This window comes from Aptenodytes patagonicus, chromosome 10 (assembly GCF_965638725.1).
Source record: "Aptenodytes patagonicus chromosome 10, bAptPat1.pri.cur, whole genome shotgun sequence".
Taxonomy (NCBI): Eukaryota; Metazoa; Chordata; class Aves; order Sphenisciformes; family Spheniscidae; genus Aptenodytes; species Aptenodytes patagonicus.
The window spans coordinates 2040217-2065713 of record NC_134958.1 but is presented as its reverse complement, the minus strand read 5'-3'; the positions used below and the strand labels follow the sequence as shown (position 1 = coordinate 2065713).

At 42.8% G+C, this 25497-nt stretch overlaps 1 protein-coding gene across 2 annotated transcripts; it reads right to left on the bottom strand.

The window, feature by feature from the left end:
- Positions 1 to 317: 317 nt before the first annotated feature.
- Positions 318 to 22977, bottom strand: GLDN (gliomedin). 2 transcript variants are annotated; one of them, XM_076347779.1, is made up of 10 exons: positions 22919 to 22977; positions 17190 to 17241; positions 14849 to 14866; positions 13539 to 13646; positions 11183 to 11329; positions 10368 to 10487; positions 5923 to 6003; positions 5716 to 5841; positions 4977 to 5127; positions 318 to 1533 (listed from the first exon to the last, which is right to left on the bottom strand). In XM_076347779.1, the coding sequence occupies exons 2-10, from the start codon at positions 17230 to 17232 to the stop codon at positions 1074 to 1076; spliced, it is 1254 nt and encodes a 417-aa protein (XP_076203894.1). In that variant the 5' UTR covers positions 17233 to 17241; positions 22919 to 22977; the 3' UTR covers positions 318 to 1073. The 2 variants fall into 2 exon arrangements, with proteins under 2 accessions (XP_076203894.1, XP_076203893.1); XM_076347778.1 differs by lacking the exon at positions 22919 to 22977 and adding an exon at positions 22211 to 22528.
- Between the last annotated feature and the right edge of the window lie 2520 nt (positions 22978 to 25497).

The following is a 25497-nucleotide window of genomic DNA, read 5'->3' as shown; positions in this document are numbered from 1 at the left end:
TATGTCTCACCTCTAGCTCTCAAAAATTTGAATGTGAGTGGGCAATCTCTGAATTACAAGTAACAACAAATTAAGTCACTAAGCACTACGATGAATACATGCATTCCTGCTCCAGCTATTTTACTTTTCTAAGAATAGCAGCAAAAAAGTATACCCTTCATTTTATGATTTCATTTGTATGGATGAACGTGGGGACAATTTTTTTTAGAAGCCTACCTTACTATAATTAAGTATCGTTATAAGCAAGTTATAGTGGTATAGTTTACGTGGCAGTGAGGGGCAAGAAAGAGTCTGCAGCAACACAAGCAACTCAAAACGCTGTTAAAAAGGGTTTAATTTTAATCATAAATTTTACATCTTTTCTTCAATGTTATACCTCGTTACTTTTCTTCCCACGCTCCATTCACTAAACACAATTTCATGTATATTCAATATTTGATAATGCCATTATTCCCATTTTCCTTGTACTTGGGCTGGATTTTGCTTTTGAATATGTAACAGTTGACTGGACTCGTCAAATTTGAAGCTTTCTGCTTTTTTTTCTATTTAAACAACTATTTCCATCCCCATTATTTTTAACAGCTGTATATCTTTGTCCAAAAAAAACATTCACAGAGAATCAGTGGAAAGTATTAAGTGAAAATGACAGAGGTATTTGTACACAAAAGTTCATTATTTAGACATTTGTACTAGACCATAATCACTGACTAGAAAATGACTGCAGAAAAGATGATCGCAACTGGAAGTTATAAATAGTCTCTGCTGAGCACATGGCCATGGAATAATCGATGTACATTAGATATAATTATCAGCTGAATAACAGGGGAGAAACAAAAGCAAGTCTGTGCTAACTGTGTGCCAGCTGCAATAGGGAACAGCTAGGACGAGAACGGCCCGTGTAACTGAAGTGTGTTTATACCAAGGTGCCTGATCTCCCTTTTGTGCACACTCACAAGCCACCGTCGGTGAACAGAAAATTATGCCAAGAGAAGAGACCCCCGTGGGTATATCATATAGCTTTAAATATCCATTTAGCCAAACGTGGCTCCCATACCTGCCATTTTAAAATATATTCATCTGCCAAAATGTACAGGGTATACCATTAAGCTCCCATTCTCCCACGTATACAAATTCTTATCTCTTAGACTGTACGAAAGCATAGCGAGAACAGACTGCGAAGACCGTAACTCAAACCTTGCATCAACCTGCTTCTCTTTCAGTAAATCAAAAGCAAAACTTACTGTCGTATCCTTAGTATCGGTAACGTACATAATGCCACACGCTATGAACGCATTACCAGCCTTGGACTTAGGGTATGTAGTATTGATATGCCGAATGACTGAAAATGTTTCTTCATCAATATGTGCTACTATTATATTTTCGTCAGTGCTTGAGGCATATATAATCCAAAGACCCTTCTCGTCCACTGCTACGTTGAAATACGTCTTCGAGTTAGAAAAGAGGTAGTTACGACCGTGATATAAGGCATTTTCAATTAGCAGGGTGCCCAACGATGCTTTATCAAGCCCAAGCCTGAAATGAGATAAAGTAAGTATTCAGTATGTCGTGTTAAAAATTCATTTTTATATACACTGGTTGGCTGAATCAATTCAGAGCGCATTATTACTGACAGAAGCATTGTCAAAAATACTTGAGCTCAAGGACCATTCTGATGTCTTTTAAGATGAAGTACTCCACTCAAAGCACCTTCCAAAACACTAAGAGAAAATTCCAAAGTAATAACTAATCTGAAAGGTGCGCAAGAGCACGAACTCGCTTTGGGAGCTTGCACTTTATTTAGTCTATGAGCTTTATTATCACTAGGATGAAAGAAGCAACTAAAAGGAATGGGTATGAAAAAGAATTAGATACCAGGTGAAGGCCCAAACTTGTGAAGTGAAATCTGTACAGAAGTTTGCTTTCTACTAGGTGGGAACTGAAGGGAGAAAATGTGATTGACCAAACCGGCATGAATTCTGGGCAGGTTCACCTAGTCTTAAGAGTTCCTCTTTTGAAAACAGTTCAGATAATGCAGCGATTTGCTCAAGTAAACATCAAAGGAATAAAAATTCTACTTTTGCAGAGCCAAAATTCTGACCTCATGCTGGCCTCCAACAGGACAGCCTGAACGTCTCATCTCTAATGTATAAAATTGTTTTTATTCCTTGAAATTCCTTAATAGGATGATAATCTGAGGACAGCGGCATTGAGCAGCTAAACTGAGTTCCTCTACTAGTTTAAGAGGGTAATCACCTACCATCAAGACGCATTGGCAGTTAGCATTAAATCACTGAGTAACGCAGTGCTTTAGCAAAGGCAGAGGGAGTATGCTTTATCCTCTTAAGTAGTGCCTTCTGTAATGAAGCACATTTCGTTGTCTGGCTTCTATCTAACTGTAGCTCCGTTCCTCAAGTAGAGGAAAAACATTACTCAATACAGGAATCTGCTACAGTTACAAAAATTTTCTCAAAAGACAGGCTTAATGACAGGAACATTTCAGATCCAGGAACTTAGAATAGAAGGAAAAATACTGGAAGAATAATTTTTGTGTGGAAGAGGCGTTGATAGCGTATACTGGAAAAATCATCCTAAGAAAAGTCAAGAATGACTAGCCAGACGATTCCCCTCAGCTTTTGTAAAACTCCTGTCTGCAGCAACTCCATATTCCAGCAGCATGTATGTGCAATAAAAAAAAAAAATTTAAAAAAAAAAAAAAGGATTCAAGGCTGGAGAAGATTTCTGAGAACGGTGTGTGTCAACCCAGTTAATCGTGTTAGTTGCTTCACGTTTGTAAATAACCTCAGGCAAGGGCAAGGGCTAGAAGGACAGCCCTTAGCAGGAACAGTCACAGAGAGAGGCAGATTTTCTTCAGGATTTTTTTCTATAAAGAGCCAACAAGATAAAAAGCATCTCAAGATTCGTTAGAAATGTGCAAGACCTGCAACACAGAACACCCTCCCAATGTCTTTTCCTCTTTTATGTGAAAACCCTGAAGGGAGCAGAAAAGTGAGGTTTCATTCCTGAGGTTCTCTTCCGCTCCCCCAGTCAAGGACAGTCTCTAGCCTAGAACTCCAAATGGTTCAGAAATTCCTTAATCTTCTGGCACCTTGGGGTAAATGACAAGATACAGTGTAATATTTTCATCAACCGCAGGGAACTCAAGCTACAAACACTTTTCTGATCGCTAAGATGAATGAAGTCAACCAAAAAGAACAGAGGTGGGAAAGCACGTTATGAAACAAAGGAAGAAAGGATGAAGCAATCGTAATGTCAGGGATCTGACCATCATGAGAAAAACCTGCCAAAGGTCAGACAAATGTAGTTTTACCAACTTTTAAATATGACAGGAAATTCCTTTTAAATGTTTGTTTCAACATTTGCAAAATGAACCAACCAGGTCCTCACCTGTTCCTTCCATTAAATCAATACAAAAACTCCCAGAAGCCTTTCTGCGGCCCAAAATCAAGGACTTCACTGTCACAGAACTCATAGCACCTCATTCTATCTGTGCTGAAGGTAAATAATCTTAGAGTGAACAACTGAACAGAAAGGCCATCTCGCAGCAACTTCTTAGAGAGGTTTTGAAGATTCCACAAATAGCTTGTGTTCCACTGCACGTGAAGGCATTTCCCGATTAACGGTTCCCAAGCAAAGGTGAGGAACCTCTGTCCTATCACTGCGTATTTCTTAGACAGAGATGGTCTTTTACAGACGTATAAACAAAAAGCCCTAAAGATATTTAAAGGAGGTTGCCAAAAAGTGGGCTTGTCTTTGGCAGAATAAATATTATAGAATCCAAGCAGCTTGCTCACATTCCTTGGCATCCAAATGGATATCGGAAGGCGGCACTCGCACCTGCTTGGGAATAGACATCAAAGTATTGTAATGTTCTTGGCTCAAACATCAGAGTCATGTAAGAGAACTTGAAAGCAGATGCAATCTTTCACTTGCCCTTGGGCTGTCTTTCTTTGGCTCTTCCCACAAGATGAGATTTTGTTTTTGATTTGTATTGTCTGTCTCTGTCCTCAGTAGAAACTGAAGAAATAGAGATGCAATTCCCAGTTCCAATTCAGGGAGAGACATTGGGCGAGTTGTAGGAACTTCTTATTACCAGGAATGAAACAGCGGAGCCACTCCTCCACAATGGAATGTGCAATTCAGCAGGTCGCCATGTCCTCAGCTGGTGCCTTAGGGCATTCCTCCGTACCAGCAGCATTAACTCAACCCCTACCAGCTAAGAACAGTGCTATCCGAGAGCAAAGCACGTGCATCAACCCCAGCAAGAACCTCTGGAAAGCCAAGTTCCACAAGTGGGCTGCAATCGTACAACCACTTATCTGTGTCCTACTGCAGCTGAACCAATTCTTACGCTGATGCAGGTGAATGCACAGCTTATTTTTTTAAATCAAATCGGAAGAAACTGACCCCCAAATTCCTTAGTCAGTTCCCATTTCTTTCTTGCAATTACAAACACAGCAAAGAATCCAAGTTCAAGAACACCCACAGGAATGTAATGCGTAACAGAAACCCATTGGACCCCAGGATAGCCAAAAGAAAAATCTGTTGTCACCTCTGCACGTGGCATCTTGTTAATCTGGAGGCCCAGTTGTCCTGTCATGTAGTAACTACTCGGGTTAACCACTTAGACGCTGAGCTGAACAATGCTTAAAGAACTGTCAGAGCAGATAATGGACCTGGACTGCCCTCCCAGTTCCTCTCCTCCCATGGCATCTGCACACACAGATGGAAGGCCGGTGGCCCACATTCTAGTTACAGATTGGAAAGAATTAGTTGCCCTGTTCTGGAAAGAATTCTGAACCATTCCTCCATTCTTCCTGTTCTAGATAGGACCAAAAAGAAACATAAAACGGTGCAAGGAAAGCGGTCTGCTTTTCTGAGGTTCACCTCTGTCACTCTAACCCGTTGCTCCTCCTTCCACAACATCACTTGCCTTAAGCCAACTATGTTTGACTTACTTCAGAATCACATTGGTTCCTCCCTTTTGATAGTACAGATGATTGTTTTGTACCGCATGACCGCATCCATAAAAGAATCCTGTGATGTTAATGATCCTGTAGCTGTCATTCAGCAAGGCATTGGAATTCTCGTATTCTTTTATAGAGTTTCCTAAACAAAGGGGAAAACATGAAAAAAAGGACTATCGTTTGGTTCGTTTAATTTTGAAACCTCTACCCTAAAATTCAGTCTCTACTGAAAGTCCATCTCAATCAAATATCTGACAGACAACAATTGTATTTGTGTTTTCAATAGCGATTCAACTTGCTGGAACCTGATACCAGACATTTTCCTGCACTAAATGTAGCTCATGCAGCACCTGATTCATTTTCACGCCTAGCTAAATGAAAAGGCAAAACTAGCTACAATTTAGGGAAGTAAAGCCATAGGAAACTGTTGAAAGAAAAGAATAAAAAGGCATGAACAACAGGCATTTAAACTCGGATTGGTTAAAAAAACCTAAAATCCTCTAACTATTTTCAAAATCTGAGGTTGACTCTGAAAACGTCTACAGATACTACACGTCTATAACCATATGTATAGTCAAGTATTACACGGGTAATACGGAAAACATTCTGAAAAAGATGTGGGTAAAAACCCCGTCATACTCGATTAGAAATATTAGTTTAGGCTGAAGGAATTAAGAAAGCAATGTTAGCATAACAACTGACTTGTGATCAGTGACTACTACTAGTATACCTGAAAAATGCATGGTAAGCCAAATCCTTTCATCGCTTGTATTTGCAGGTTCCCGCATCCAAGTTCCAAAGGTTTGCTGTACACTGACAAAGTGAACAGGACTTCCTACAGATGTTATGACACATTCTAGTAGAGAAAAAGCACATGTCCATTATCTGTGACATTAAAACAGTAAGTAGCAGTTAGTCACGCTCTGTAGCAGGTTACCAGCTTTTTTTGAAGGACCAGGGGTTCTGTCTTCAGCTTTTCCAACCAGGGTATCATCATTCGGCACAGCACACGTCTCACCTAGAGTTGAGAGAGAAAGGGTGAAACACGTCATTTTTCTGTATTTGACGTGACAGATGTGCACATCAGTGACGCCACTAGAATAAAGAAATGACAACTGGGATTTTGTTTTGCCTGGGGAAAAAAGCTTAGGTTGGCCTGGTCAAAAAATGAGATGAAAAAAGACTTGCTCTCACTTCTGCGGAGGAAATGAAGTGTTCAGGCTGGTTTGTTTCCTTAAAGTTGTCAGGCTGACAGTCAACTTTGAGGAGTAACTGATTTTGCTCAACAGATTTAATTCCTTAGCTGTGAATTTCTGCGTAGCTGCTTAGAAAGACAGAGTTGCCCCTTTCCTTAGGTAACTTTAGGCAACTGAGACAGCTGGCTGATTTAGCAGTGATATCAAAAAGGCTTTCTTGGGAATGAGCGATAGCTAAACTCAAAAGCTTCGTGCCCAAATCTACATACACCAGCAGAGGGGGTGTGTTCTGCAGGCAACACTGGAGGTTTTGCTCGTGCTGTTAACGCCCGAGACAGTCATCAAGTACTAACACATACACTGAGCACATAACGCGTAAGAATGCAGGTCAGTCACCCGTGCCATTAAAGAAGCAGTATGACAGACTAAGGGAAATTAGACACTATATTCCTTACACACAGAGAAATGGTTCACATTAGAAACAAATAAACACCTGGAAACATTTTTCCCCACCCCTCAACAACTGAAAGAGTAACTGGTTGGGTTTTCTCTCAGCATTTACTGTTAAAACAACGCCTGAATGAAATTATTTATGGACCTTTTTCTACAAACCCAGATACCTCTTCTGTCTTTAAAACACCGCAACACATTTCAGTTTGCTCAGAACGAATAACCACAGAGAACAGTTCTCAGCTCTTTGCTGAAGATAGCCTGATTTCACTGTAGCCTTATTTTCTAATTCCATAACTTTCATCTCCTTACACATTTCACACTGCTTGACATGCAGGCTGCAAATTCTTTTGGACATGGCATTTTCGTTGTTGCCACCAATATATCTCTGGGATTTACAGGGCTATGATGAAGTTTAAATGAGAAAGATAGTAAAAATATTAAATAACTATAAAGTAATGCTGAAAGGGTACTGTGACATTCAGGAAGGAAAGGACAGATTATACTGCATTGTTGTTTTCTCCTTTAGGTAATATCCTCTCTTTGTTCATGCAGAAGGAAACCACTCCAAGATAGAGCAAGAACAACACATATTTCTTCCACCCATTTATCTAGGACATCTGGTGATATGACATTGAAAGTCTGCAAGTGATGGCAGCGTATCTCCAAAACAAGGCACAGTCAATCCAACCGTGGGAAGATGAACGCCTATAGCTAGAATCTAGCAATCCCTCTAGATCCCCTTCCAGTTCGGATCTCAAAATACTCTCAAAATATCTCAAGAAAGGAACCCGCTCAGAGGAAATTATAAGTTGCAATGCGCAAGTTCATTTTCTTGGGCTGAGTCTAATAGATACAGTTAACGGAACGAGCAGTTCCCCGTACAGCAGTTTATCTACGACTATGGAATAGTCAAGGACCAGGTCAGTGTTTGCCGTGAAGCTGAGTGCGCTATTTGCATTTGAGAGTATTTGCAATACTCCCAGAGGACTCTCAGCTCCATGAAACAGAAAGCAACTAAGATTAAAAAAACAGTTTTCAATCAGAGATTTATGTGAAATTTTCACTGCTTTCTTTCCATCAAAAAAAGATAAATATCCTACTGATTCCTATCATAAAATATTCTGGCTGAGAGTTAATGGAGTTTACAAGACATTAAAACTATTGATTTGGTCTGTCTGGGGAGGGTGGGAAGGATGGAGCGAGGAGTGTGGAGCAGGGATGTTTTGTTTCTTTTAGAATTAGCCAACAGTACCATTGAGAACAAATACACCTGAGCTTCCAACTAATTACTCTCTTCCCTCAAAGAAATAAAGTTTTACCTGATTCAAAATTTAATTTAAAGAAACCATTCTTGTATTCTTATGTAGTAAGTTAATTACAGTTGTAAATCAGCATGTGTATTCTCTTCTTCAAAGGGATATGAATATTTAATTACAAAAGCTGTTTTATTCTTTGAATTTTGGTAATATCATCTCACAGCCTACTGACTCATGAAACGTAAATGCTCATCGAGGAAGATCTCATCTTTGCAGAGTTATTTGAGTATAAGTCCCGTTTGCACACCGGGATTTAAAATCCATCAGAAATCCATCAGACAGCTTATCCTCCAAAGCACTTCAGGCTGTTTCAACACTCGAAAAGAGGCTACCTGAGCAAATGGTCCAATTATTTCTTGTACAACTGTTCCTGCATTTCTGAATCTCAAATAGGGTGAGACTTCTGCTCCAGCCATCTACTTTCCATCGCGAGGAGGCTCTTTGGGCTCTGTTCTGATACTTCAATAGCCAGAATCTCCTGATTGAGGTTCTTACATGCTACCACAATTACAATTACATGCTATATTAAAAATAAGAGGTGGAAATAATTGATATATGTTCCACTCAGTATTAAATACTCACTGGTTAATAGCATTTATAATAATAATAATAAAAGATTCTTCATCTCAGCAAACTGTGCCGAATGATGGCGACATAAAAACCTATCACCCTATTAGTGGTGAGACATACAAATTGCTCTGCTTGTTTCACACTTAATAACTGCATGAAGGTCTTGTGCTATTCCCTTTCGGTATGCCTATCAAGAAACTACATTCCCAATTACAAAAGAAACCCCGCTTTACCAAACCCTGGGCACAGATAACTCTCCTCTTTTGCAGAAATGTGAAAGATTAGTAACCGAGACACCCTTTGCTATTTTTATAGGATTGCTCTGACCTCCCTGAAAACAGGCATCTCAGCTGGGAGGAAAATTCATCCCAGAACTGTAGGGGAAGCAACAGTCACTGAAAGCCGCAACCATCTCGAATACAATACCATCCAGGGGTAAAAGACAAGAACAGCCAGATCCAGTATGGAGATCCAAAACCAAAAGTTTGCTTCCGTTCTCAAGCTGGAGTAAGCTAGAAATCTTGCACCAGCTTCTCTTTGCTTTCCATAATCAGCTAATACCTTGAACCAAAATTTTCCAGTTATCACAATACCACAATGTTTGTAGAACCCATGTTCCTGAGCATCCAAACCACCGGCCCCTCTCATCTTTGTTGTGGTTTAACCTCAGCTGGCAACTGAGCACCACCCAGCCGCTCGCTCACTCCCCGTCGTCCCCCCCCCAGGTGGGATGGGGGAGAGAACTGGAAGAGTAGAAGTGAGAACTAACTTTCTCTGTGTGTGCCCCACACAGCAGAGGCAGTGCTTTACTCTTTAAAAAACACACGTGGGCACATGCAGACACGCACGTGGATTTTATCTGAGGCACAACTTTAATCTATTTGAGAAAAAAAATCTCCTAAAACATGGACAGAAGTTGTGACGGGAAACACTGACATGATTTTTCAACGACCCGCAATATCAAGTTCAATCCATGAGGATTTACTGCTATCCGGCACACCTGAAAATCATGCCAGAGATATCTCATGGCAAACTCTTAATTATGTCAGCACCCTGATCAGTGACTTAGAAAAAAAAAGTGTAGCAGCTGCTACACTTCAGCATACAGTCTACGATCTGGATACTCGTATTTTGCTTCTAACAGTATCTGCTGTGCAATCTGCAGCCACAGTTTGAAGGGAATCTACTCTGTCTTTGATTTTTCCTTTCTGAGCCGTATATCCCACCAACACAGCTACAGTAAAGGAAATAAAAAGCACTGATGATCCACCTGTCATTCAGGATATAATAATGATAAATAGCAACGATGGAAAAGAACTCAAGATCACCCTGCTCCAAAACTTACATATTCAAATGGACAGAAAGTCTCAGAATCCTTTTGTATTCCTCCAGCTTTTAAAAGTCTTAGGCTAGTTCAAGCTTGCTTCAGTTCTGCCAATGACCAGGCAATTTCATTTTGTAGAATACAGTGAAATGCAGCCTGGTTAACAGGTGTTATATTTACATGCAAAATTAAAATTCAGCATTTAAAAGCTAAAAATTTCAACTGCATTTCTCTTACTTTCCAAATACACGCCCCATCTAACAAGAAAACACCATGTGTAAATACTTTGCCTGAGCATTAGCATAGCACGACTAAAAGACTACTATTATACTGGAGATAGCTTGCTGCCTTATCCAAATTCTATTTCAGCAAAACACCTGAGCATGCGCTCAGCTTTAAGTTTGTGCAGTTTTACTGATGCCAGCAGAATTAAACACATGCTTACTGTTTTATGAGCCTTGGAGCAATGGGTTTAATCTTGAACCTGTTTATAATACTAAAAAGAACACTGGAAAGAACTAACCTGTGCATTTGCTGCTGTATATGTTCTCCTGAAGCTTTGCTTTACCTTTACGTTTTCCTGGAGGCCCTGGGGGTCCAGGTGGTCCAGGGGGCCCTGGCGGTCCAGGTTCGCCTTTTGCACCTAGGTACAAAGCAGAGTACGATGTCACAGGCCCTGTAGGCAACAGGCAACCTGCAGAGAACGGTACGTGCCCGCATGATGGGCTTTGAGAGATCTCTAAAATAGCCTCTCTCTTCCTAAGAGGCTTCTGTGTACAGAAATATGGTGCAATAAACTCACTGGGATGTTGTTTGTTAGAAGATGAACCATAGAGAACTTCACAAGTTGTAGGACATCAATTTACCTGTCTGGACTACAGGCACATTAGAGAGTTATAAAGCACTGTTGCCTTTTACTTACTGTATTCTAAGACCTCAATTTCAGAGCCTACAGCGCTGTAATTTTACACAGCTTATATTTTGTGGCTGCTTCATATATTCCTGAGTGGAAATCTGCCCTGCATTTTCTATTAGAAAAATAAAACTACACTGCAAGAAAGAGCAGGAGGAGGTCAGCTGTCTGGAAGTGTACTGAAAAGGGTGGAATTCATGTACGCCTCAACCCAAAGCCCAAGCAGAAAAGTTTTTTGTGAAGACTTGCATTAAAAAGAGAACATAATCTCCCGGGCAGAGCAATACTCAAACTTCACTGCGGATAACACGGTTCTGCTGGTTGGTCCTACTCTCACAGATCACATTCATGCTTCAGAAGCAGAGTATATCTTTTTCTGTCAAGTACACTGTTGCGAGAGAGCTCCTAAGAGCACGTCTTCCTACCTTCTAATAGCACATCATTGTTTGCATCCCCCTTTTCACCCTTTGCTCCTCTTGCGCCTTTTCCTCCTGGCATACCATCCTTGCCAGGTAAACCCATTTCTCCAGGTTCTCCTTTCTGTCCTTGATCACCTTTTGGTCCTGGTACACCTAGAAATAAAAAGCATTTCAGTACCAAGAACACTGCTCCAGTATTAAGCATCAATCAATACATTTTTTTAATACAAAACGTATTCACTCTAGTTGTTTTTTTCACCTGTATTTAACTGGGCAGCTGTAATTTGTTCTGATTTCAAAACAACATTGTAACCTAATATGAAGGGAAATGGTGTACAATCCGTTTGGTGCAAATAATACATTCTTTACCTAGTGGTCTCTGAGTTTTGATCACGGAAGATACAGACCTGGGCCTCAACACTGCCTGGAGAATTTCTGGGTAAGTAGGAATATGAAGGAAAGATGTGAAGTAATATATTTATTTCACATTTGTAAGGCATTAAAGAAAGGCGTTTTCATGGTTCTTCTAGACTATTTCTTGAAGTAATTGCGCACTAACATTACAACACGCATTGCACTTTTAACATTTTCCACTGTCCCAACAGAGCACAGACACAGCACCTGGTAACATTTTCACATGGCTACTATAACCCTCCCTCTACACGTGTTAGAAGCATGATCAGTCCACGTACTTTTTGCGCTTGATCATGTATAAGGTGACATATTTAGCAAGATACTCCTTTGTCCTGTGTGATTTAGTTTTGCAGTAAGGAAAACAATGGTGTGCTTGTACAGCTGACACATCAAAACCTTGCACCCTCTACTTTTGTGGCAGTTAGTATTTCCTTGCTTTAGGAGAGATAACAGTTGTACAAATAGAAATGTCAGTGTTCTTGCAGGCAGAGGTTTCAGATAAATTACATTTATTAATACTTGAGAAGAAAACGCTTGGTTTTCTACTTACGGTTTTACTATTTAAATTGATTTTGTGAAATCAGAAGCAGAATTACAGTTTTGGGGTGAAATCTGAAATGTGTCTGGCACAATTGCCACCTGCCTCTCTGAAGACTGGTTCTCACTTTCATTTCCAATTTTAAAAACTTGTTGAGGACACTAAAGTGACAGACCGCGTAGTGTCTCAAGATACAGTAGACAGTTGTTCCACTGGTACCTGCCAGCAAGCCCACACAGCTAGGTGCAAAAGCCAGAATAATAGATGGGCCACTATAAATACCAACCTGCTAACATCAGCCTGCCTACTCACCGACATACCCTTCCTCTTCTCTACCCCCTCTCTATTCTACCGTTCTGATGCCCTTTTGTCTCCTTACCCTCCTACCACGCACAACCTGCTGCTTTCTCACTCTGCCTTGAAGGCACCAATTACCCATCAGTGCTTGCACACAGCTATTGTGCATCAGGTAAGTCAGTAGATAAACCAACTACTGCTTTACAACCTCACAGTGGTTTACAGGCTCTGAGCACAGCAACTGCCTACCTGCCACTTCAGCTACTGCGCAGCCATCTGTTGAATCTAGCATGCCAGGTCTACTGCTGTTCTCTACGGTCAGCCTTTGCCCTGTCCCATTTCCACACGTGCTGGTGAGCTGGACAGCTGAGAGACGACAGCGCTTCTGCTGCTGGTTCTCTCTGTTCTTAGCAGAAACGTGTCACGGTGCAATCAATAAGAGGCCAAATAGTTGCCTCCACCAGCATGGAAAATTGCTTGTGGGCTACGCACAGCCTATGGGCTATTTAGCAGAGCTGCTCTATCTGTGGCAGCTACGTTAAAATAGTGCCTAGAGACCCTACTGCATTACAAAGTTTATCCGAGACTAAAAAAAAAAAAAAAAAAAAGCTGCTTTAAGAGTTTCCAGCCTAAATGGACAATATAGAAAAGAAGAAAAATATGGAAATGTACTGCTCCTGCCACAGTAGTTATGAATCTGGAATCAAAACTGTGGTAACACAACTTCCACCCCCAAACTCTGGCTTTCTTTTTTTAAGACATCCGAAGTCAAAGGGCCATTATGTTGGCAGGTTGAGGGAGTGGAAACATTCTTACAACAACAGTATTTACTAGCAAGTTCAGAATACTGAGATTCAGTTAAATGCATTCAATAGCTTTAATTTGCAATATTCTATAGTGTACGTATACCATCTTCCTCGCTGTGGAGTAAGTCTGGAGTAATCTACCAAAGCTTAGTGTAAGACAATGAATGCTACAGAACTATGAAACATGCAACTGCTTTGTAAACACTGAAACCCTCCTCCCTGTACAAAGGTCTAAAAGTAACTACATCTGAATATAACAGTAAGAAAGGATTTCTTTTTTAAATGACCACAAAAAAAAAAAAATTACCTATTTTTCCTCTTTTTCCATTTATTCCTGGTTCTCCCTTTTGTCCTGGTATACCTGGGACTCCATCTGATCCATTGTAGCCAGGCAGTCCATCAAGTCCTGGAGGCCCTGAACAAACCAAACAGCATAACTGAATTTTCACTGTTAAATACAATTTATCCTTAAATCTACTATATTTACATATAGGGGTTTTTTTAATATATATATATATATTCCTCACACATACAAAATCTGCTAATTGGCCATTATGTTCTCCATGCCAATAGAGCATCCTCCTTAAAAAAAAAAACCCGAAAAACAAAGACAAACAAAAAACCCCACCCCAAACCAAACCAAACAATACAAACAAAACACACCCACCCACAACAAACAAACAAAAAAACAGGAAACCAAACTTAAAGGTGTTTGTTTGCCCTGGCCTTAGCGTAAGAAAACTGACTGAAACGAATACTGTGCACATTTCGTGTTAAGGCCAGCACAGATCAGCCTTTTGGATTCCACTTCAAGGACAAACACAGCGGAACCCATCCTATTTCTGAATTTGACGGCGACTAGAACATCTTCCACAACCACATAAGCTTTAACGTTGCTTGTGATATTGGCCAGACTAATCTAAGACAAGAAAAGCATTTACCTACTTGTCCAGAACGCTGCACTGCCAAACCATGATCGGTTGGTACAGAAGACATCACTCCCTCTTGGCCGCTATTTGAACCCCCAGAAACAAAAAAATACCTGATACTTTTCTGATACAGAGAATTAATCTAAGCAGACCCATAGCTAAAGAAGCACAGAAAGAAAGCAAGTTACCCTTCATATAGCCTGGCAACCACATCAGCAAGAGCAGAAAGAGAGATTAAACAAGAAAGGAGGAAAAGTTACAGGAGAGGTGGGAGGGTGGAATCAGTAACCAACATCTTTTAAAGAGATGTTTTTAGTGTTACATTATAATATTGGTTTACTCGGGGTGGGGGGGGGGGCGGGCTATATATACACTCATCTCTTCAGCTAAATGCTACTTAAACACTCTTAATTCCAACTGTTTTTTATCAAACATGTTTTAGCAAATGTGAAACTATTCCGTCCCCTCCACCAGCAAAGCATAATGTCCAAAACCTCCCCCCTCTCTGAACGGGCACCAGCTGACCTAAATACAAAAATCATAAAGGCAGGCAGTCACTCGACCCTCCCTCATTCTAATTAGCAAAGGAGGACTATTCTATAAAGATACATTTCTACATTTCAACGTTTTGTACCAGCAACTGTTTCAATTACCCAAAAACATTACTGCAATTGTCCAAATGTCTTACCTGGGGGACCCGGGGGGCCTACAAGAAGAACAAGCAAAAGAACACAAGAAAGAAGAAATGGTGAGTTTCACCTAGCAAGAAAACAAAAAGCAATTCCAAATTGAATTGATTAGCATTAGACCAGAACAGTAAAAGGGGAGGAAAGCCCCTCAAATTTCAAAATGAACACCTATGGATTTAACTGCTTTGTATCATAAATAACTATTTGAGCATTAGCAGAAGCTCAGGCGTACTGAAAGAGTACCCTTAAAAGCAGTTACATATACGCATACGTTTTGCTTTTTGTCAAACCTTTATCAACTGAAATTTGCAAACAACCACCTCTCCAGCGTAATCTCACCGCCAGGGGCTTAGGTGCCTTTACAATGCCGTGGATGCAAGGCATCTAACAATCATTACATTTCCTTCACATAAGTCTTCTCCAAGATCCCGTTACAGTAGAAGAAGAATAGCTTTACGATACTGATGAATGTCACAATTAAAAATCCTGTTGAAAACACACATTAAAACCACACGCTACCCTTCTCTCTGTTTTACAGATATTTCATTGCAGTTCAGGATTCAGACTATTTAAATGGGGGGGGGGGGGGAGCCTTGTCATTCCCATTAACCGCATCTAAATCACAATCAGGCTTTCCACGTGTAGTTGTTCTCCAGACGGGACCAAGCTCCCCACAGAACCTGGCTGGTGTATTAGAAATCGGACTTGCTTCAGTTATGCCGCAACATGCCATGCAATGAACTCGGTCTCACGCTCTCTGACTTAGTTCAAGTACAGGGCCTCAATGAGAAGAAAGCATAGCAGGCAAGAGCAAAGCAGGAGTAAACCAGAAAAAGTTTCTGTAACAAGATTTATCTTATGTGATCCCCAATACGCATGGGGGGGGGGGGGGGGAACAACCCCAAAAACCATAAAAAACAAACCGGAAAAGCAGGCTAGGAGAATACAAAGAAAGGTGGTAGTTGCAATTAAAGAACTGAGTTAGTTCCGTGGACGTTTTTATCCAGCCAACAAAGTATTGTCTCGTTTCAACAAAACTCTCTACAACAGCAAATAACAGTAATTACGAGATTTCCCTAAAGATGTCAATTTTCAGCATTAATTAGAAAGCTTTATGAATAAAGTGAAAACCACTTTATAATACCATTACAGCAATTATCCCTTTTAATCAGTACAGGCAGTAACGTCAGTTAACGTCTTTCTGCCAATTTTCCAGTAAATGACCATTTTTCCCACACTGCAATGTTAGTCCATTAGTGCGTTCAATTACTTCCTCATCTCAAAAACTGAGGATCTTGATTATCCTTGTATAAGCATAAGAGAAATAAGAAAGGTGCTTGAAAAGTAGCAAACGTCACAGCGGCCTACAGCAGAGAAAGCCAGTAACAGAGGCAAAATTTAATAGTGTCAAGCAAGCAAAAAGCTGCAGAAGGCACCAAGTAGCATGAATTCAGAAGTCTGGAGCCCGAGGAAACAAACTTTTGGGTCGTCTGTCGTTCAGCCTCAGTTGCAGTTGGAACTGATCTACAATTTCAGAAGCAGTATTTAACATCTGTGTGTACTACGGTAATTCTCATTTATGTTGAAATCAATTGAGCCAAATGGACCTCACAGCCATTTGAAAATACAAACCAGACAGCAAGTGAAGCATTTTCTTAAACTCATAAAAAGTAGCTTATTTCTAATCTTCTCGTTTCCAAAAAGAACGCGTGACTCAGTCTGTTATAGACTTCAAAGCTGGACTGTAGCCCTTAAATTGGCTACGACCTGACAGTCTCTTCATCAATCACACAGAAACTTCTCACACCTTCTCTTGCCCCGGCCATCGGCTGTTCCGACTCCTCACTGGTAACACGTGAAACCCAACGTCCTGTTCCCGTGGCCCGAGGCAGGGGAGGCAAACACGTTGCTCATCTAAGTCCCACTACTCCACAGCAGCTACATCGACGGAAGCAAGTCTCTACACCCTGTACGTTCATCCCACGTTAGCCTTGAAGTGTGGGGACATACACAAAAATACCAAGACTAAACCTCAACTAGTGTTTTAAACACCCAAGTCTGTAAGATTTGATTATGAAAATTACAGGGGAAAGGAATAGCTCCAAGCAACATCAACTGAGCTCCTGAACTTCCACCGTTTATAGTAAGTACGTATAGATAAGTCCCAAAGTAGCACCTAGTATTTTTTTTTTAAATAAATAACCCAATTGGTATGTAAATTCTGATAGAGTAAATAGCATAGTTCTTTGACGCAGTCATTGACCTCGAGTTCTTTGAACACACTGTAATTCTGTATTCCTGAAGGTAACATAAGGCGTAACGCTTAGGCAACGAACATACCTGTTAAGCATATCCCTTTTGTGCTGTTACATAAATCCACCATCACTCGGACCTAATATTGGAAAGAAAGAAAAGTTGAAAACAATGCATGCCACAAAAGTACCTAGTTTGCTTTGCCTACAGAAATAATTCCAAAAACAAAGATAGAACTGTCCACTCCGTGCTTACAAGAATAAACTCTTTAGAACCACCTTAACATTGTGCCACCATCCATCTCTTCAGGCAGCGAGTCCCTCATAAGAATCTGTTCAAGACACCTCATTTTAAACCTCACTGAAAATACAAAGAAAATACTGGGCAGACAACTCCATACATCATCTAGGCGTTAAAGTTCACACATTACTGTAAAACATGTGTGGTTGTCCATGCATTGATTCTATCGGTGGAAGGTATTAAAAGCCAACATCAGCCAACAAAAATGACATTCAATTTTATTTTATATTCGTATCAAATGATGGATACTTTTCCCACATAGCATATCCAGTAAGAAAGATGACCTGTGTTCCAAGTAAGCGATTTCTTATCTGGGAATAACCAAGATCTGCAAATTTGGAATGGTCCTTCGTCCATTCAAAATACTTCATCCCAACAACGACAGACTTTATAAAAAGCAAGCTGGACGAGACACTCATACAGATGCTTTTAATCTAGAGTAGACTAAAATTCATCAGTTAAAAAGTCACCTTTACAAAACACACGGGTTTTGGCTGGGCAAACATTCACGTTACATGTCCTGCATGCTCAGAGTCAACACTCTAAAATGTTTTGCAACTCATCAAAACATCCAGCAGAAATAAGAATGTTATGAACATGAGCACTGGGAGTGCCTCAGCTCTTTATGGGAAAGTCTAACGTTTATAGTCAGAAAAGAAAAAGATTATTATTTCAGGGCTGTGCAATATATGATAATTTATGAACGGATTTACCCAGAGTTGCACACGTATTCATCTTTGTACAATTACCCTATTTACAAATAATGGAATGCACTAGTCCCAAAAGACAGAACAAACAAGTGCAAGTCAGTCGGAAAGGCAGACCGATGTTTAATGCTAGCAAGGTTATTTGCCGCTGTCAATCTTTATTTTTAAAATTAATGCATCATTAGCTTCAAGTGACAAATCTAACAGACCTAAATAAAGGACAATTATTTTGACGGCGAGTATTCTTTTGCTGCAAAATCAAACTATATTTGACTATGGATTTCAATTCTGTCAGGTACATATTGGGAATTTACTGGATTCCAGACTGTACTGGAACAGCTCTTAAATTTAGAAGTTTTAGGCTCGCTTTAATTTAGCTGAGAAGAGCTAACTGCGTTTCAATATCAGAATTTGCTTGTTCTCTTTCCCCTCACACCCCTCAAAAGCACTCCGCTTCCACCCTGTAATTTGGAAAATACACGTTGTCCATGTGTGCTCTAATCCAAACGGCTTTTTAAGCTAAATGGTTTTGTTGAGGTTGCTGAAGCGACTACAGCTTGCCTTGGGGGCCCCTCCAATTATCTCACCAGCATTATTTTTACCAATCAGTGCAATTCAGATGACAATCAAAAAACATGGCACTCAAGAAGTGAGTGGGTTATAGCAAATAGCCTACAACAGAACCTCCAGCTTAACTATGGAAGATGGTACACCAGCCATCCCATCAGCCAGCATCACCTTTGCCGTGAAGAAAAGCTGCTGATAAAAGTACGTTATTTAAATACTAAAAGCTTAGTTTTCTCATGAAGGAAGGGTGGAAAAAAAAAACCTCTCCCTAACTAGTATTTATTTTTGCAGAAAAAAAATGATGGCATTAGCTGAACTTCACTAATTTTCTTTACCTATTAAACAAATTTCAGGTTTAAATGTGAGAGAAATGTGAGAGGATCTTAGCTATACTCTTGACGTCAGATGGAAACTAAGATGAATTGGAAACTAAATGGATCAAATCTGAATTTGATCAGTAAACTAAATCTTGGCATTGTAAGATATGTAATAAAATGCATTCTGTTGGTCTTGTACGTATATAATCTTCACAGTTTCTCTCCAGAAAGAAAAATAAAATTTAAAAAAATGCAAAGAAAAAGCATATCGGAAACCAACTGTAAAGCAGTCAGTGCAGACAACCTAAACCATGAAGCAACTACACAGATAATTAGATATCTGTAAGCCATCACTTCTTGCACTGTTTTAAATCTCACTTTCAAACTTACTGCTCACAAAATTATTGGACTGTTACCCTCTCATCAGCCTTTCTACAGCAGCAGACTTGCCAATTTCCCATTTCTATTCTCTTACAAAATAAATATATATATTTATATATACACATAAATAAATAAACAAGAGGCACAGACCCAAAAACAGACTCACGCTATTAAAGCTAAAATATGATTTTTGATGCCTAAAGTTATTTCAAAGGTTCTCGAACGGTGACCGCAACCGATCTCCCCCGACCTGCAGCTGTGTGGAGCAGCAGGATATCGACACCCGTAGCACCGATCTGCAGAAATCCGCGCCTCCACTACGAGAGAGACCCCGCTCAGGCAAAACCGCCGTTCAGGGCCCACATTCAGCAGGGGCTGGAGCATCCTTCCCAGGCCCACCAATGCGGTAGGGATCACCTCGCCAACTGCGCAGAACTCTCTCTCGTGCTGCAAGAGCGTTCAGGTCTTCACACCACGTTAGAGGGAGTTAGACGCAAAGTACAAAAATGAAGGGGTGGGAGGGGGGGTGCTTGAAAATTTTTCTAAGGACTTTTCTCCCCTTGAGCAAGTGGGTCTGCACACAGTTACACGCTCTTCTGAGCAGCAGCCAGAACGAAAAACATTTGATGGAAATTTTGGAAGAACAAAAAGGCACAACATCCCCCCCCCGCCCCCGGCACCTCCCTGCAGGATACACACATTTCAGTGAAGCACATCGCACGCAGCAGTAGTCACAGCGGTGATTTAAACGGAGGAGCTGCACAAGTGAGCAGCCTCGCCACACGCTGTTAAAACGCACACCGTGTCACTCGGTGCTATTTGGAGAGGGCAATAAAATTCATTTAATCCATACGTGCTACCTAATGACAGCGGAATAGCACATTTAACTGCCACTGTCAAAATTATCTAGACAGCCGACTGCCGCTAACGATTTAAGTCTGAACACCTAACAGTAAATGGCATTAACAGCGTTCAGGCCCCCTCAGGATCTGAATCTTTTCTCCAATAATTTTATTTGTGGATCCCTCAGACTCAAAGACGCAATTCATATTGGCTGGAAGAAAAAGAGCTGTAGCTGCCAAACACAAAGATGATTACTTAAAAGAAACAGGAAAAAGTTTTGACTAAGTGTTTTGATGAAAAGCTCAGACACAGCACACGCAAATATTTCACTGGGGCAGCAAGTTTTTTTAACGTTACCTGATCCAAAAAAATCTAAAGAAAACGTACTGTTTTTTTCCAAGGTTTTTTTGGTATATGCTTCTAGAAAGTCATTTAAGTTTTCAAATTTGAAATAACCCTGCTCAGTAACAGTAGCTTGAGAATTAGAGTTCAAAAAATAATGATTTACGTTCCACTTTGACCTAAAATAATGTTGGGTTTTTTTTTTTTTCCTGAATAGCCAAAGAGCTGAAATGTGTATTATTCATGTGATTTTTAAGACCACTTTGAGTACAAAACCACGTGATTTTAAGACTTCAGGAAATTAAAACGCTCCGGTAAGATGCACAGGGTCCAGTGAAAAACGTTGCTACTCTGGTAAACAGAATCGGAAACTAGAACCGAATATCCAATCTCTTTTGGTTTTGTCTCTCAATAAAAAAAGACGTTCTTTGAATCGCAGAAGTCTTGTACTGCAAATCCTAAAGTCAAAGCACAAGATTTAAATATCCTTAGCCAAAAAAAAAATTATTTATTCTAAAACCCCAAACAATTGCATTATCAAAACTCTACTCTACGAACACCTATGGCTCTGCAGTCTCATTAGCTCTAATATTAATAGAGATGTGATCGCTGTAAAATCATCATTGCAACGGTTTATTAATAAAAACGCCAGCAGAACGTTACCGAAAAGGTACTTTCTATAGGTGATTTTTTAAACCAGCAATGTTTGTTACATCACGAGTTAGCCTTGCCTGCTCTCCTGTGGCCTAGGCCCGCAGTCCTGACTGGGCCAGGATTTCCACTAAGGTTCCCTCCGTAGCGGTATTTTTCTTGCGCTTCTTCTGACTCAGAACTTAAAAGTTTTTCAAGCTATTCAAAGTTTTTCAACTGTATGACCTGCATAATTTTTCAACCACGCGACCCAGTTCCTACCGAGCACGGCTCATCTCTTCGCTGAAGTGCAAAAACCCAGGCGGTTTTGCATTTTAGGACGTACAGCTCTCCTCCGCTGACCCATCGAGCACGACCTCAAACGTACGACTTACTGAGAGGGCATGACCAAGTTCCAAGAAACGCGATGGTGAAGTAACATCCAGCACCCACCTTGGGATGCTGAACAGCAGAGAACACGGGGGGGGGGGGGTCTGTTAGCGGTGCAGAGATTCAAACATCTGAACGCTTAGAAAGCGGACTTTTTATCGCAACTAAACTTCTGAAGTTCCGTTAAACCCACGCCGCCCTCAGGCACCCACGGAACTATCCTTCTGAGAGTTTAATCGCGTAAGCCGTACGGCCCACCGACTCTCAAGACCTCGGCGCCTACGGGCGACAGGAGGCAGCTCCCCCTTCCCAGGCGCTACCGCCCCTCGAAGCGCCCAGCAGGTGTTTCCGCACAACCTGAGCCCCGCCGCGGCCAGGGCGGGCCAGACCCGGCAGCGCAAAGGAAAACGCCGGGCGGACTCTTCAGGCCGAAGCCGGGCCGAGCCCCAGCTCGGCCGTCCCCAAGGCCCGCAGCCCCCGGGGGCCGGAGGCGGGCACCGAGGGCCGACTCCCGGCCGGGCCGCCGCCGCCGCCCTCGGCCCGGCAGGGCCCTTCCGCGGGCAGGGCCCCAGGGAGGGCAGCCGCGCCCGCCAGCCCGCCCGCCCCGCCGGGACGGGCGCCGCCGCCCTACCGGCACCATGGAGTAGGTCATCATCATGAGCATCTCCTCGCTCTCGGCGCGCGCGTGTCCGCGGGCGCGCTCCCCGCGCCGGCTCCGCTTGCTGCGGGCGGCCGCGGGGGGCGCCTGGCCGGGGCCGGCGGCGCCCGTCAGGTCCCGCGGGGAGCCGGCGGCCGCGGGGGGCCGCGCCGCCTCCAGCTCCCGCAGCGCCGCGCCCAGCTCCCGCCACTGCGCCAGGAGGAAGAGCGTCCCGGCGGCGCTGAGGGCCGAGAGCAGCCCCACGGCGGCCAGCAGGCACCGCAGCGCCCGGCCGCCCGCCGCCGCCTCCATCGCCGCGGGGTGGCTGCGGACGGGCGAGCCGCCGCCGGCGGCGGGGCGGGATTTATGCGGCTCCCGGCGCGGCGGGACGCCGGCTGGGCGGAGGGGAGTGGCGGCGGGCCGAGAGCCGCCGGAGCGGCGGGACGGGGTGCGGAGCGGGGCGGGGAAGGGACGAGGCCGGGGCCGGGGGCGAGGCGGGGGAGCGCCGCCGGGCACAGGGCCCGCGGCCCGGCCGCCTCCTCCTCCTCCCCGCTCCCACACGGCTGGGACCGGGCACCTCGGGGACACGTCGCCCCCTTCCCAGCAAAGCCGGGCGGGAGGGGGACGCTGCCGTTAGTCATTTCCAGCGGGGGATGCCGGGGAGAGAGCCTTTAGCTGCCCCTGCCGCCAGGCAGGGCGTACCTTCGCACGGCCCAAATGGCACACGACTTCCTCCAGGTATCGGGATTCTCGTTAACTTCACTGCCCAGAGCGGTGACGCAGGCAGTAAAGGATAGGGCGTAGCAAAAATCCCTCCTTTATACATAACACTGTCACGCTGCAGCTCCTACGAGCTCTGTGCCATTTTAAGAACATCGTAGGTCATTCACCAATAACACTCCACCTGTTGCTTCAGATGTGCAAGCACAGAGTGTTCCCAGGTTATTCCTGCCAAACCTCATCCCTGTGACACGGGATGTCTTTAATACAACACATTTTGCTCCCAATTAATTCGTAGTGAAAGATAAGGAAATGAATTTTCCAGAATTTCACTGTTGTAAGGAACAGCAGAATTTGACTGAATCTGAAAGACCTTCATGAAGAAAATGAAAGTTACTAAACGCAGAACATTTTCCCTAAAAAGTTATTTAAAATGCTGACATTTTAATTTCAGACACAGCAGCTGTGCTTTCTTACACTGTTATTACTTCAAATCGATCTCAAGAAATTCACAGCTTCTGAATGCCAAGTTTCCTACAAGAGAAGGTTCTTAATCCTAACTTTGTCAAAGTGACAGTTCTCTGCAGATCTCCACAACTGATCAGGTACAACATTTTGTCTCCATTCTAACTATGCCGTTGACCTGCAACTCACGCTAATCCCACAGTGCGCTGAAGGGTGAACTATTAGGTCAAATCAAATTTGAATTTAAAACGTGCAGTTCTGCTGCAGTTGGGTAAACACAGTAGAGAAGCCAAGACAGGAAAACAACTCCATCATGTTGAAGTTCTCATCCCTCTGAAATAAAAAATTACTGCAAAAAGCGTTGGTGTCCTCAGGCATCGCGTTGGAGACTCCTTCCTTCTGAAATGGTCATGATAGGTTTAGGTAGGGCAGGGTGAAAGTAGAGGGGACAAACATCATTCTATCTCATCCCGTAATGACAGACGAGACAAAAGAAAATCATCGCACACCCAAAGGCGCAAGGCTCACCAGCATAGTGTCATAGAATAGTTTGGGTTGGAAGGGACCTCTAAGGGTCATCTAGTCCAACCCCCCTGCCGTGGGCAGGGACATCTTCACCTAGATCAGGTTGCTCAAGGCCCCGTCCAACCTGACCTGGAATGTTTCCAGGGATGGGGCATCCACCACCTCTCTGGGCAACCTGGGCCAGTGCTTCACCACCCTCAGCGTAAAAAATGTCTTCCTTGTACCTAGTCTAAATCTGCCCCCTTCAGTTTAGAGCCATTCCCCCTTGTCCTGTCGCAACAGGCCCTGCTAAAAAGTCTGTCCCCATCTTTTTTAGAAGCCCCCTTTAAGTACTGACAGGCTGCAATAAGGTCTCCCCGGAGCCTTCTCTTCTCCAGGCTGAACAACCCCAACTCTCTCAGCCTTTCCCCATAGGAGAGGTGTTCTATCCCCTGATCATTTTTGTGGCCCTCTTCTGGACCCGCTCCAACAATGCTAGTATTTTTCTCAAAATTCTGAAGAGGTGTCCTGTACCATCACTGCACCATCTTAAAAGTCTGCTCTTGTGTGTGCTGTAATACAGGATCATGGGGATCTCTTTGGTAGCTCATACGTATTGCAAATACACACGAAATGCCTTTTTCACCCTGTACGGCAGACAGATTCGGAAAAAAAGTTTCACTGTATTGTGCAAATACTTCCTACCTTATGGTCTAGGAAGCAGTTACACTCTCTCAGGTCTGTTCTGCTCAACTTCTGCCATATCACAGTAAGTTTTTCAGCTTTCTGTATGTCAAGGTTTAACCGCAGCTGGCAACAGAGCACCACCCAGCCGCTCGCTCACTCTTCCCGGTGGGATGGGGGAGAGAATCAGAAGGGTAAAAGTTAGAAAACTCATGAGTTGAGATAAAGACAGTTTAATAGGTAAAGCAGAAGCCGCACACGCAGGCAAAGCAAAACAAGGAATTCCTTCACTCCTTCCCACGGGCAGGCAGGTGTTCAGCCATCTCCAGGAAAGCAGGGCTCCATCACACATCACGGTGACTTGGGAAGACAAACGCCATCACTCCAAACGTCCCCCCTTCCTCCTTCTTCTTCCCCCAGCTTCCTATGCTGAGCATGACGTCATATGGTGTGGGATATCCCTTGGGTCAGTGGGGGTCAGCTGTCCCGGCCGTGTCCCCTCCCAGCTTCTCGTGCCCCCCCAGCCTGCTCGCTGGTGGGGTGGGGTGAGAGGCAGAAAAGGCCTTGACTCTGTGTCAGCACTGCTCAGCAATAACGGAAACATCCCTGGGTTATCAACACTGTCTTCAGCACAAATCCAAAACACAGCCCCGTACCAGCTGCTGGGAAGAAAATTAACTCTATCCCAGCACACTATATTTTACTAAACAAAATCAGGAATCTAATGCCTCAACTGGTATTTGCAGAAACAAGTACACTATTTAAAACTTAATTTGGCTATTTAAAAAAACCAACCCAAAACAAACGTCTTGACAGAACTGCAACTTCATTATCTAATTCTATTTATATTCCCCACCACTAGCCTCCAATGAAAGTTTCACCACAAAAAAGAATCTCACTGAGGTTTA

Coding starts and splice junctions, on each gene's coding strand:
- GLDN (XM_076347778.1), bottom strand. CDS start 22,528: ATGGAGGCGGCGGCGGGCGGCCGGGCGCTGCGGTGCCTGCTGGCCGCC. Junction 11,330..13,538: donor TGGAAAAAGAGGAAAAATAG/GTAATTTTTTTT, acceptor TTTTATTTCTAG/GTGTACCAGGACCAAAAGGT. Junction 5,842..5,922: donor TGGTCCTTCAAAAAAAGCTG/GTAACCTGCTAC, acceptor TTTCTCTACTAG/AATGTGTCATAACATCTGTA.